This window comes from Dermacentor andersoni, chromosome 5 (assembly GCF_023375885.2).
Source record: "Dermacentor andersoni chromosome 5, qqDerAnde1_hic_scaffold, whole genome shotgun sequence".
In the NCBI taxonomy this organism is placed as follows: Eukaryota; Metazoa; Arthropoda; class Arachnida; order Ixodida; family Ixodidae; genus Dermacentor; species Dermacentor andersoni.
In genome coordinates this window covers 188,525,592-188,540,254 of record NC_092818.1, presented here as the reverse complement: position 1 = coordinate 188,540,254, position 14,663 = coordinate 188,525,592, and the positions used below count along the sequence as shown (strand labels likewise).

Below are 14,663 nucleotides of genomic sequence, written 5' to 3'. Positions count from 1 at the left end.
TTTCATGAAATTTCTAGTAGGCTGATGCACAACACTGAGCAAAAGCCTGTAAGTGAATTTCCTGTACTGTTGCCATTGTTAAAAACCTTGAACATCTTGCACTTTTGCTTGTAAATATCCGATTAACCGCACTACAAAAATAAACTGTTTCTCGAGATAAAACCATTCCAATTTTTAGGTGTGAATGACTTTTCTTTCTTTTAGTTGTCAACTTTTGGCTGTTGTGTCAAGGTTCTATGCAAATCTCATAACTATTCAAACTATCTGCTTTGCATTTACTTCAAACCAAAAAATTGCACACAAGCCTAGTTGATTGAAAACAATTTCAGTGTCCCCTTTTGCATTGCTTACAGTTGTACTCTTGGTTTTAAGAGATGATGCACATCACAGTACTTACCGACAGCTAGGTGCACAGCCAGGGCACGTCTGTCAGCCGTCAATGACCACACATGGAGGCTGTGTGCCATTCGGACACCTTTGATACTTTGCAATGCAGACTTTACAGTTGCATAGTTGAGGTCCTTCGGAAATCCTGGAAACCAAGCCCGATCAATTGAAAACCGAACTTGACAATTGAAAACCGGACTTGAAATCAAAAGGATGCTGCCACCAAATATTGATGGATGGTTACACAACACATTGCTAGTAACTCAGTCATCAGTGTTTATTCAAAATGCTCTCAGCATTCAATACATTCTAGATTTCCACCAAATGAGACAAATTTATGTTCCCTTCTGTCAAATCAGTGAATGTTTCGAACACTAACGCCTTCTGTGGCTCCTTACTACAACAGGTCCGTTCAATTCAACTGCACCACCTGAACCCATTCACAAGGTGTTGCTCCCTCTCGCTGGTTCCAACAGCATAGTGACGATGCACTCTCAACCACACCATTTGTTTCAAAAGGTGCAGGAAAAGTGCAAGAGCGGTTCACAATTTTTCTGCACACTCCCTACTGACTATGGCAATTTGGCGCAGACATGTAGGTGCAAAGCAGCAGTGCAGCAGACGAGGGAAAGTGCCAGTGAAACGTGCATCTGCTGCATCTACGTAATGTGGGGTGTGTCGTTTACATGCATTTTTACACATATGTAAACTGCTATGTTATGCATTTGCCATAGCCCGCAATTTAGTTGTCCATGCTCATCAAATTATAGCTGTTTTGAACTAAACATGTCTCTTTCAATGAGACAGCATTGATGATTTTGTTGTGTTTAGATTGCCCTGTAAAACCTAGACAGAACATTTCTAAAAAAGAATTGCCCGGATATTTGCTAGCGAAGGCACTGCAAGTTCATGCTAAGATGTGTTCTACAGCATGCGTTTCTCCTATAAATATGCAGTCAGAAAGGCTGTAGTGCAAAAATGGTTGCTTTTTGCTGTTTTTAACTCTTTGAAGGTTTTTGCCATACATGTACGGTGGCGGTTTTCTGTCCCGCAAGGTCTTTGCCGTACGGGTACGGTTCCGACCCTCCGTTTTAAATTTCACGCCATAATGACAATGCGTGCTCACCGAGAGGTGCTGTCACCTCTTAGCACTTACAAGAAGCGTTTGAAATTTGTGCTACCTTCTCGGGGAGATAAACAGAACTGATTGCTAGCTTCAGCGCGTCACTCAGACTGCGGCAACGCCCCTTTAGCGGTTTCGGTTTCGCCCCGTGATCGCAACGGAGGCGCGCGACACGTCATTTTCTTTGTCGACACTCTCTTGCAGGGCAGTGGAAGTTGATTTCTATCTTGATTGGCGCTGCTCTTAGCTTGTTTATCAGCGCCGTTCGCGAGGTATTCTCGCTCTCAGTGGCAACGCGCTTTCGCGAGAGGGTGCATCAAAGCTCTGCCCAAGGCAGCCGCACGCAGAGATGTCATGTGTGCAGCAACACAACTTCTCGCTCCAAGAGAACAGACACGCATTTTCGGTGTGCAGACTGCAATAAGGGGCTGTGCGTAGACCCGTGTTTCAAGGAGTACAACGCCCGGAAATGCTATTGAACATTTTGCAGTTCTGAGTGATGCCGACACCAAAATACTGTTCCTAATTATTTTTTAGTATTTTTTCCCGACTTTATACATTTTGTACATTCAAGATCTGCATTAAAGTAATTTGACCACCTGGGAAAGCTTTTTTTCAAGATAATTCCACCCTCAAAGGGTTAATTACAGGGCCCCTCACCAGGTCTGGCCATTTTGAGCTGACAAGCGCAAAGCATACAATGCACAGTAACGACCATGTCAGCAAAGTACTACATTGCTACACGCCACAAAAAGATCAGAAATTTTAAACCGAATGCCATTTTCCTTTCTCCTTGCGGCTGCCACGTTCCAAGCCGGAGGATGACATACACGTGTTTGTGCTGTGACGTCGCTCGTGGTGACACGTTACTTCGAGAAATATTCTAGGCAACATCTGTTATTTGTGTAATATGTTGCTTGAATAGACAAATTAAAGCTTAGAGAAATAATAAAACACACAAACCGAGTGTCTGCATGTTTTTTTTTCTTTTTAGTTTGCAACACAGCAAGTGAGATGTACTTCCGTTTCGTCTGCTTGTCCCACGTCGTGCAGTCATGCACACAGACACCGAAACTATGCCATTTTCTACCGAGTTCCAGAGCGGGATCATGCTCTGTGATCTGCTTGTGTCTTCCTCAGTATTCATGTAGCACTGACCTATAGTGCTAGTGAGGTGTCCTCGTGTACAGCTGCGCGAAACGAGACAATCACAATAGCTCGAGCGCGATGCTATCAGAGGAAGTGTGTCGTGCCGCAAAAAAGTGAGGAGAAAAAAAAATGAAGGCGGGGCCCGTGACGTATGCATCACGCGATCCTTGAGGTCCTGTATGGGAGAACGCAGGGAAGGAATTTCGCTTGCAGAGGCTAGACGAGGTAAGTGGAGAGTGTCTCACTTGGCAGTGGAGTTCGCCTCCTGAAATCACAGGTTCGTGGCACTGAAATATTTCTTTCTCGGCTACTACTGAGCCGATTTGAAACATTTTTTGTGGTAGACGGCACCCTAGACAACACATGTAACAACTGCCAGTGGATGATCAAAATTTGCTATGGGGCCTGGTGAGGGGCCCTTTAAGAACAAACGCCTCAAAAGCCAGCCATGCCTGCGATTCGGGACTTGTCACTGCACTCTATCTACCTTCTCAAAATTATGAGGGGCAGTGCATTAATGGGAAAACATAAGGCCTCCACCACATCTGGCCCTTGGCATTCATTTCCAGTGTCATGTGGTGACTTCTACCCAGCATTCTATTTCGGGCGGCCCGGGTGGCTGCGCATGCCCGGCCAGGCCACTGTTTTTCAAAAGCCATTTGCACATACAGAGTCCGCACTGCGCTGTGTTTTCGCAGCTTAATTCATGCTGATGCGAGCAGCAGCACGAAAGTCAATTTGCTCGCTGCTGCTGCCGCGTCTCCTCACTGCAGCGTTTTGACAGCGAGTTACCGTGGTCATCGAGTGAGATGTGTTCATGTTTGCTATCGTAATCTATGCTTTGCCTTTCGGCCAAAACCGACCTTTTTGGTGGGATCATTCAACCTAACAACAAAGCACATGCTTGTGCTGAAAAGCAATAGGCAGAGTTCGTACAGAACGTTAGCCAACTTTACAAAGAACAAATGTTAAAGCCTGATGTCCTGACACCCACCTTCCATTAGGATAAACACGGCATCCCTCAGGATCGACACAGTCGTGAACAAGACGAGAGCAGAAAATATGAATGTGCAGATGGGGTCAGCTACCTTGTACTGGGGCTGTAAGAGAAAGAAAATGCAATAAAAGCATACTTACATCACCGTGATGTACTTCTATTTGGCTTCTGTTTATACTAATAAAGACAATACGGCATAGACACAAATGTGCACAACAGAAGAAAAATAATATGCAATGCTGCAGCTTTTATACATAGAGAAAAATATTTATAAAAAATGAATCATGCACCCTGTCTACACAATGATTGCATCTACAGACAGATTAGTGAAAGAGCACAGATGAGTGTGAGTGACCAACGAATTACTAACCTAACCTAACCTCTCTCCCTCACATGGCCAGAAATGCAATATGTACATGAAGTAAGCGCAATGCCTGGTAGTTGTCTGCTCAGTGCTGTGCACCTGAAAGGGCATTGGAGGACAAAAAATTTGTTCTTACAGTGAAAATGTAGTTATCAATTAGGATTTGCATGATAAATGAAAACCATGCATTGGGGTCACCCATTCAAATTAACACCTCTTTCCAGCATTTCTGGGGCTGTAACCTCTATGTTCTTCCAAAGTAACACTTCCAATGCCCATGGCAGGCTTCCTGCCAAAAATGATATGATAAGTGCTATTCTGACAAACAAGCACAAGAAGCATTTATGGCCACACATCGATGGTGAGCACACCCAACATTATGGACATGCGAACGCTCCCTGTTTGCTTACGATGACCAGCAGGCTGCCAATGCTGCTCAATGCAAAGTCATAAATCCTAAATCTGCGAATTGCACATTTTACGTGCATTAAATTAACAATGTAGGCAAAGCTTATACCACTTTTTAACAAGAAAATTAACACATGCCACAGAACTAGAGCTACTGATGCACAAATACAATACCAGCTCCCACAACACACACTGTCCCATTTATAAATCTTAGTAGTAAATTGCAGTCAGCAAAGGATGACAGAGGTTGTTACTGCACATTTAAACATGACAAATTCACTCAGGCTGCCCCTTCACACTGCTCTATCAGCCATCACTAGTGGGAACGTGGCGTGCTCTCTGTGTGGACCCCCCAACTTGATGCAGCTGGTAGCATCCAGTATAGCATGAGCTGCGATATCACCAGTGCAGCATAGCCATTCCCATTTAAATGATCCTGCTCATCACGAGCACTCTGATCTTCATAATTATGAGGCGTCTCCAGGTGCAATTTTCTTTGTGATTAAATAATCTCCTGACATAGTACCAAGGTTCCTAGAAAGATAATGTAACAGTTTAGATTGATTGAATGTATGTGTATGGTATCCCGTTAATCACAATACTGTACTAAATGTATGCTCATAAATGAGTTTGATGATCACATGAAACTTGCATATGAACGCAGCCAACTAAATGTCCACCTAATTCCTGCTCTCTAAAGGAGGTGAAAGATGTGTTTGACTCAATTTTGTTGGAGCGAACAAACTTTCCCTGCCAATGGTATATATCTTTTCAATTGAGTCACAGAGAGACATAAAAAAAGCAATTTAATATGCTACTGGCAGAACATTGTGTGGTTACAAGTTGTGTAGCCTAGTAAGCAACAAACACTCGAGGAAATCCACAGCGGGACATACAATGGATGGATACAGAAAAGATGCAGAAAGCTGTCTTCCAGCTCATGCGTTAGCACAGAATACAAGCATGTATGGACATGTACTGTACAGCAGAGGAAGAAAAGAACAAAGGTTCAAGACATGAACAGTGAAGTCTTTGTGTAGCAAAGAGGCAGATACGGTTTTCACGTATTGCTCACTGATTCTGCCAATCAAATCAATTTCAATCATCTCACTGGTAAGCAAGTCCTTAGCCCTGTCTACAATAATCAGTACCTCACCTAAACGCTAACTGGACAAAGCTATTCCGATCCTGTTTATGTGTTAAACCTTCCAGGCATTTAGTGCCTCCTTTTCTTTGTTGTGTGATGTGTGTACACAAATATGTACCTTTTGTGCAAATAAATCAGCTCAAAATCAGCGCCCTGTGTTTTTCATTTCTGCATATGTCCTTTCCATCATCTTTGGTTTCTGTCATGCATGACCAACTAGCCCAGAGTTTCAGTTTTAGCAAAAAAAATAACAGGAGAGACCTGCAACGCACATTGTACTTGATGATGTAGGCTGAGATGAGCACGCCAATGCTTTGCAGCAGGTCTCCCAGGACGTGGATAAAAGCTGCGCGGATGTTGATGTTGGTGCGTTCACCGGGCTGTTTATGGCTGTGACCATGCGTGCCGAGCCCATGGTTGTGGCCATGCTGAGCAATGCCCGCACATGGGCAGCATCCATGCAGCACCAGGCCCATGCTGCGCACCCGTCACATGATTTCATGCCTAATATAGTTCACTGCAGAAAGAACTATAAACATTGCCCCTCTCCCCCAATGCAAACTGCGCCCTTCCTGTACATAAACATTTACCTTCTACAAACCCAAACTGCACTTTTAACGATAATACTCTGACGCTCTAACACAGTAAAACCACACTGACACTTTCGTGTTTAGCATGACTTCCCAGCACCAAAATTCACAATCAAAAACACGAAGTATGACCCTATACTGTTATGCTTCTCTCTTAACAGTTAATATGTTTCTGGAAAACATGATTTTTCGGCACCTTTGTTCGATACATCTTTAAAGTGTGAGCAAATTATATGTTTTTTGATTGCTAGATTCCACACTAACAAAGAAAGTGTGAGGCACACACAATAGAGAACAGTAGCTGCCAGCTCCAGCTGCTTCCCTGCAGTACTCGCCTGCCGTGTCGCATGGAAAGGTCAGCGCACTATCAGTTTATTCTTTAATTTAATGGCAAATGTCCCTATCATAGAACAATGCATGTTGCATTCATTGCAGTTTTTACACTTGTGCTGGTCTGTTAGACAGCTGCAGCCATGACGTTGAGGAGACTTTGTCTCTCAATGTGCATAGACATTGCGAGTGAGCCTAGAACTATTGGCATGAACTGTTAACACAGTCGTGTCAAAGTGCAAGGATATCAAAGAAAATGCCCCAGTATTTAGCACCAGGACACAGCAAGCCTGTGGGGCCTGGCACAGGCACCTTGAAGTATTGCCCAAGTGGTTCAAACAAGCAAGTTTCCAGCATAAAGCAAGACGCTTTGCTGGGTTAGTGTGTAGGCTGGGTAGTTAGTGTGTAGGAAGGAGGGGGAAAAAGTCCTATCGCCCTCCTTTTTTTCCCAGTTCCTTGCACTACGTTCCATCCTGCTCCAGCATAAACTTTGATGGTAGCATTGTTCGGGGAAAAAGCTTTGAAAATTGCCAATGTCTTGGGAATGAGATTACTTTACCACATTTAATGTTTGCATCAGACATTTTTGGACAAGACGCAGCATCGCCTATCAGCAGGTAAACGAAGAAGCAGAGAGCATGAATCTGGCTTATGCCAGGAAGTGGACTGCACTACTCTCTAGCATTATGAACGTGCAGGACTCGCGCATTGTGTACAGGGTGGTCCTTTATGAAAGGGAACACGCGAGCGCGTGGCCCGTGCTCTGCGGAAGCTGCTTAGAGCGCTGGCTAGTGGTAGCAAGGAGAAGCATGTCTGCTTGTGGCGTCATCTGTTGGCGGCCAGAATAACCAGGCATGGCCAATAAGCGGGCACCTGCTAGAATTAGCTGGAGCCCCCCCTCCTGACACGACTATTGCGCAAGGAGCGGGGCCTGCAGCGCGATGCCTGCTGCTAGCAAACCGCGTTGGATACACAAGCGCACTGGAAACGTGGAAGCGCCAACATATGCCCAGTGGTTATTAGGTACTCCTGGCATACCTATATTAATGCGTAAGCATTGTAGGGCTCCCTCCCTCGGAACTTTGTCCGTCCATCCGTTTATTTTTCTGTCTGTAAAGCGTGACACGATGCACTGCATGCATAGGTGTACATGAGGTCCTAGGGAGGTGTACGTATGACTAACGAGATTTATTATTTTGACTATACATGTTTAGTACTGAGAGGTATAAGTGTAAGTAAGGTTAATAAAGACTAATGGAGTTATTATGATAAGATTAGTCAAGTGTAATGGCGATTAATTGAGGCTAATTAGGAATACTGAGGCTGATTACCATCAAGTTATGTTAAATTATTAGACTAATCAAAAGTTACTAAGGTTCAATCAACGGAGCCCAATCAAGAATTAAGGGTACCTTGAGATTAGTTAGATGTAATTAAGTAATCTTAATTATTAATTACAGATATAAACATCTTCGTCATAACCTTAACTAAGGTTAATTAATCAAGTAGTTAAGCAAACGTCGTCATTATAGAAAAAACTAAGTCTCAATAATAAATAACACAATTACGTTTATTTACCTAAGCTAAAGTTTCACTTGAGTGCACTTCTATTAAACTACTCTGAATCAGCTGAGGTTGATTCATGCTATGAGGGTTGTGGGTAGCCAGGGATCCGTACTGCAAACAAGTATCCAGAATACAGGAGTTGTCAAAGTATGCGTAAGCCTACCCCCTATTTAAGTTAGCCCACCCCCAAATTTCAACTTGACCCACTACCAAATTTGAGTTGGCCCACGCTCAAACTTCAAGTTGGCCCGCCAGAAAGATTCTAAGTTGGCCCACTACCAAAATTCCAAGTTGGCCCACTACCAAAATTCCAAGTTGGCCTACCACCAAAATGTCAAGTTGGCCCACCCCCAAATTTTAAGCTGGCCCACCCCCGAATTTCAAGTTGGCCCATCTCCAAATGTTCTCTAAATTTCAGGTTGGCCCACTCCCAATTTCCAAGTTGGTCCATGGTGTATCCCAAAATTTAAATTGGGCCACTCCCAAATTTATGCTGGCCCACCTCTACTATAGGATTTCCCATGCATTTTCTGTGGACCCTATGTATCCCTGTTGTCATTCTCTCTAATGAATCTTTTGTTCAATTGTTCGTCGTCGCTTATAAAGCTACCGAGTATCTACATTTACACTATTATAATGATTACATGTCGTAACGTCGCACAGTGCGCTTTTTTGGGCAGGTAAAAGGCATTAAACATTTTGCGTGGCGGACAGATCATACTGCGGTACTCGCCAAAGCATACTTACGCATTAAAATACGCTGGGAGTGCCTATTAACTAGCGGGCAAATGTTGGTCCTTCCACGTTTCCAATCTGCTAGCGCACCAAGTGCTGTTCGATAGCAGCAGATGCTGCGTTGGTTGCAGGCCACGCCTGTCGCGTATCTACCTGGCGTGGGAGGAAGTCCAGAGCTGCTTGCCTATCAGCCGTGCCTGCTTATTCTGGCTGCCAAGAGATGGCGCTACAAGCGGAAGTGCTTCCCCTTGCTGCCTGTTACTGGCGCGCTAAGCAGCCTCAGGAGAGCACAGGCCACGCGCTCGCGTGTTCCCTTTCATAAAGGACCACCCTGTACAATGTGCATGAGCTCAGTCTTCAATATCCACCTTAGTATGTCACTAAGCATGAAGGAGAAGTCCTCGCATGGCAATAAGATGAGCAAAGATAGCATTACAGTAATCCTTTGCTGGAACAAAGGTCGCAGTTACATGATGAAGCCACAGGTGATTGGAAAGGCAAAGAACTCAACATGCTTGCTGTACATTGCTTGCCTGCTTTGTTTCTACAAGCATAACGTGCAGGCATGAATGAAGTGCAACATCTTTGAACAATTTAATACCTCGATGAACGACTGGCATGCAAAGAGCGTGTAGGTATGTTATTTGTGGACAACTGCACAGCAAGTCTGTAGGACACGACCTTCCTCCACAATTTTCCTGTGCTCTTTTTCCCATCAAACCCAATGAGCCAATAGTAACAGCTGGACGCAGGCATTATCCAAAATGTTAAGCACCTGTATAGGAAGTGCACTGTGTGTCACTTTCTTGCTCGTGGGCCCCAAGAATGACAACCCTGGTAAGCTTACACTGCTGGATGTAATGCAATATCTCAACCACTCTTGGGAGAGCATAATGTGCAAAGCAGTAAAGAACTGCTTGGAAAAGTTCTGTTTTCAGTGCGTCCTTAAAGCTGAAGAATTGCCACCCATCATTAGCAATGACCCCCTGGCGTGCCCTTCTTTCTGTAAGAGGTTTGAACAACATGGAACAGGAGTACCAGTGCACCGGCACCGAAAACCAGTTCACAGTGTTTGTTGCGGTGGATGACAATGTCTTGACGTGCAAGCCACAAAGCGCGAGAGAAATCTTAGTGGAGATTAAGGGAGACAAAGCAGAATTTCCTGAAAACGACGACAACAAAGATGGTGGTCGATGCCCGCTGGCTACCTTCGCCAACGCCCTCGTTGGATTGGATGTGCTGCACAGTTTCTCTCATGCCAAGGACAAGGCAAATGCTGAAAGAGAATTACAGGGGCGCAATGATCGTTGTTCAGAGCGCCGACTGCATCCGCTGCGCGAAGTTGGCGTGGCCTAGGCCAATTGCGCAAGGTGCAAACGAACACGCGCTCCGAACAATGATCCCCAATTGTTTTTCAGGGTATCAAAAAAGGAAATCCTCCTTTCAAAAGGTCAGATACTGCATCAACATAAAATTACAGAAGTGTTCAACAAGGAATAAATGCCCTCGCATCTAGTACCTTCTTGCTAGCTTGTCATTCAAGTTTTTACTGATATTGTATTGTATGTTTTTCCATACAAAGTTCTTTTCTCACACCTTGTTTTCCTTTTTCTTACCCCCCTCTCTCGAAAACATGAACAAGGTTCCACTCTATACCACTGGGCCTCTATTCTCTGAACCATTTGCCTAGCTGTACTCCACTCTTTCCTATTACTGTAAAACCTCGCTATAGTGAAGCTGAAGGGGGAGTGCAATACTAATATGTGATATGCAGTAAGGAAAAAGACAAAAGAAGGCAGTGCGCCATGCAGTGGCGAAGAGGAAACTAAAATGTGAAAGGTGGCTTGTGATAGTGTGGCCCACGGCGTGTGCAGTGCGTAAGATTTAGGTGTTGGAAGGCCAGAGTTTTTTTGTCCAGCCTATAGGAGCCAACAGTTGCTCTCACGTCACTGCACCTGCACCCAAAGCGGCACTCCTGCCAGCTGAGAGACCACCTCAGCCTCCTCTTCAGCTGGACAACTGGGCCAGAAGGGCTGGTGTGCCAGCACCTGCTGGTCCGTTGCCGAGTCAGTGTTCAAGACAGCTGATGAGCTGCCGCCTCGTTGGCTGCTTTGTGCAATGTGGTGGGCTGCTGAGCGCTCACAAGCACGACTCGGCTTCCAAAAGCCGGGCACGCAGAGCTACTGACCGGAGCTCTATGTGACCAGACTACTACTCCTGCTGCCCAATACAACCTTTCCAAGACATCCCCAATGTGGTGGCAGCTGCTACCTAATCAACTGTAGGCTGCATGCCTACCTTTTGTCCTGCATGAAATGTATCGCATGAAATGTACTGTGGGGAACTGTCGCGTGTGTTTTGCTAAATGGATGCGTGTTCGGTCTGCCTTAAAGCAAGCCTATTGTGTGTGTGTACTTCAGCGTGCTGCCTGTAGTTTCTTTTTGGAGTGGTCTTTAACCAATTCCATCACAGGGAGCCTGAATTACTTCGTTACATCCACTATTGCACATACTGCAGTATGAATCTCTACAAAGATTTTGAGGGGAATTTCACTTACTTCATCATATCCTGTTTCATTATAATGAGGTATGACTATTTCATTCAGAATAACATTGACCCATGTTTTGCTAATCAATGGTGCTCAATGGCGTAGCCAGGAATTTTTTTCACAGTGGGGCAAGAGCACATGCCCGATGTGCCACCCCATGCTTATGCCCCTGATGACGAAAGTGCCCCAAAAAGATTCTGGAACCATATAAGAGCACCTGAAACTCCAACTAAAAATTTGCAAACGGTTACAAGGAATGAAGACAGTAACGTCTACAAAGGAGACGATGTACTGCGGTGCATCATAGATCTTATTAGGGATAACTTCGGCACAAAAAAAAAAAAGCACAGTTCAGACTCAAATAGATCCAACAACAACGAAGCCTGAGAAAAAGCTTTTATTGGAAATATACAGAAGAAAATATCCCTAACAGAGCAGCAGGACCTGATGAAGTTCCAATACAGCTAATCAAAAAAGAGCAAGGCACTGCTGACTAATGCCATAGAGCAAGTGATCTCAGCAAAAAAAAAAAAAAATCCGGTTGGATGGCGTGAAAGTAAGGTGAACCTCACCTACAAAGGCAAAGGTGATAGCGGTAAGACAAGCTCTCACAGGCAAGTTACAGTAACATCAGTGATATATAGAATGGCAAAGCAAGCCATAAAATTGGAACTGTCAAGTGGGTGAAGAAAAGTTATGTACTAGGGGAACTGCAGAATAGATTTAGGCCCGGTAGATGCTTAGAGGATAATATGTTTGTACTAACTCAGTGTGTAGAGATTTCAGTAGCTCAGAACAGACCTTTATCAATACCATTTCTAAATATTAAAGGAGCCTATGACAACGTAGACAGGGAATTGTCATGGGATATTCTTAAGCACTAAGGCATAGAGGACGATTTCATGGAACTGCTGAGTGAGATATATAGAGACAACCGACTACAAGTTGTAAGGGAAGGTCGAAAGGGTAAGGAAGTGGTGGGAATTCATCAAGGACTGAAGCAACGATGTCCTCTGTCTCCATTGTTGAGCACGCTTTATGTTAAGGGCATAGAAAGATGACTGGAAAATAGCGAATTAGGGTTTGATTTATCCTACATATGTAATGGACAAATAGTGCAACAGAAGCTCCCTGGACTGATGTATGCAGACGACAGTATTTATTCAAATCTAGGCCGAGAGGGTTTTTTTTTTTTCAAATGATCGTATACCAAATTCAAGGGTTGGCTTAGATTTGAGGATTAAAAAAAATAAAAGCAAGCTAGTTTGAAATTGGAAATGACAAATATGGTGCATAGCTAGCCCCCCCCCCCCCCCCCCCCCCCCCATCTAGAAAAGCCAGTATTGCAACCGCTGCTAGCCATGCCAGTAGCCAACCAAAGTATACGTGCGACGTCACCATTTTTAGCTGTGTCGTATCAGTTTGTGTAGTATCCGCGTGGAGTTATTGTAATGGCACCAAACAGGCCTTGCTACAAACGAAAAGTTGTGCTAGTTGCAAAGGTATCGTGAAAAGTTCAAGCCGAGCAGGACTTCAGCATTGATTAGAAAAATATCAGTCACTGGAGGGGGGCAATGGGAGATGCTTTTTGAGTGTGCTGCAACGAGGAGATGACAGCGATAAGAAAGATAAGTGTGTAATAACAGAGCAGAACTGTTCGCAGAGATGGCACTGAATTTCAATGCATACGAGCCGTGCTGCACTGTCTGTGCATGCGTGGGCACGCGGACACAAGCTAGAGTGCATGTGCAAGTGTACGAGACTAGCAGCGATGATGACGTAGAGTGACCTCGGCATGTTCATATTAAATAAATTCTGTTTTCATTTTGGGAATGCTGTCCTCACTTTTTTGTTCGACTTACATTCGAGGCAAGTTTTTAAAAATTTTTCTGGCTTCGGACTTTCGGTGGCCGGCTTAGAATCGGGGCTGGCATAGATTCGAGTAAATACGGTAGTGCTACTGGTGGATAATAAAGGGGATTTACAGACACTTGAGAATATCTGTGGCAATGCAGCGACAAATCTAGGCCTCAAGTTTAGCACAGAGAAGTTGGGAATGATGATCTTTAATGAAGACATGAGTGGGTGGGTGTGGGTGTCAATTCAATAGCAAGTCATACCCATAGTCAAGCAAAATAAATACTTTGGCGTACACATAAATGAAGGAAAGATTTACTCAAGCACTTACCAAAAGAATCTGAAAATAAAGAGGAAGCAGAATGCTGCAATAATGAAACACGGAGCATAGTGGGGCCACAATAAGTACAACGTGGTGCGTGGACTAGGAAAAGGAGTAATGATGCCAGCGCTAAGATTCGCAAACGCCATTCTATGCTTAAAATTGGGTATCTTGTCTGGGTTGGAAATCAACCAAAGGTCGGTAGGCCGGTTGGCTTTGGGAGCCCACGGTAAAACCCCAAACGAGGCAGTGCAGGGTGACATGGGTCGGGCTTCTTTTGAAGTCAGAGAAGCGCAGGGCAAAATTAGTTTTGAAGAAAGATTCAGGAACATGGATCAAAATTAATGGGCAGCTAAAGTGCACAAGTATCTGTACTTAAATAGTGTGGACACAGAATGGAGGAAGGGGTCAAGAAAGTTGGCAACCAAGTACAAGGTAATTGAAATTGTATATAGACAACCAGGAGTCATCAGAAAAAAAGTGACAGTTAATTCGATGCAAAGAATGGAAACAAAAAGGACCATGGAGATTTACAAGAATGAGAAGAAAGAAATTAGAAGGGAAAATCAATATGATAACACAGAGGACAGTGCCTTGCTATTTGAGGCTCAAGTCGGTTGCCTAAGGACAAAAACATACCAGAGCAAATATAGTGAAACCTCGTTAAACCGTAGTTGGCCGGAGATCGGAAAAAGTACGTACTAAACGGTAGTACTGCTTAACCAAAATAGCATGAGATCGCCCACTTACCTGTCAAAAACGGAACTCGGAGAGAGTGCGATGAAAGGGAAAAAAACATGCAGTATTTATTTACTTTGCGTGACAAACGTGTTATTTTCGTTTAATGCCGCGGCAGCTTAGCAGTGACGACAGCGGCCTCAAACTTCCTGAAGCTGTGAGCCAGCTTTTCAGCCAGCCCCCTCTTCTCTGCAAACACTCGTATGGCAGACTCCTCGTTGGCGTTACGTATTCTCCATGCACGTGCGCGGTAGTGTTGCAGAAGTCGCGGGGCACCTTTTCATTGTGGGGTGCTGTTCTCGCCGCAACCATTGCAGTTACGAGGCTGATGTAACGTTCAGCTTCTGCCACTGTCGGGCCTGAATCGCCTGTGCTGTCGCTTACCGTGTCGTCCTTATCACT

The 14,663-nt window shown here is 44.4% G+C and overlaps 1 protein-coding gene across 3 annotated transcripts in view; it reads right to left on the bottom strand.

Annotated features, from left to right (window-relative positions):
- Positions 1-14,663, bottom strand: part of LOC126531742 (proton-coupled zinc antiporter SLC30A2-like) — an 83,383-nt gene that overhangs the window by 7,821 nt on the left and 60,899 nt on the right. For all 3 annotated transcript variants that reach the window (XM_050179449.3, XM_050179448.3, XM_050179447.3), the window contains 3 exons: positions 5,848-6,052; positions 3,654-3,759; positions 398-532 (listed from right to left, as the gene is read on the bottom strand). In XM_050179449.3, the coding sequence (XP_050035406.2) occupies positions 398-532; positions 3,654-3,759; positions 5,848-6,052 (446 nt within the window). The remainder of the gene's footprint in view (positions 1-397; positions 533-3,653; positions 3,760-5,847; positions 6,053-14,663) is intronic.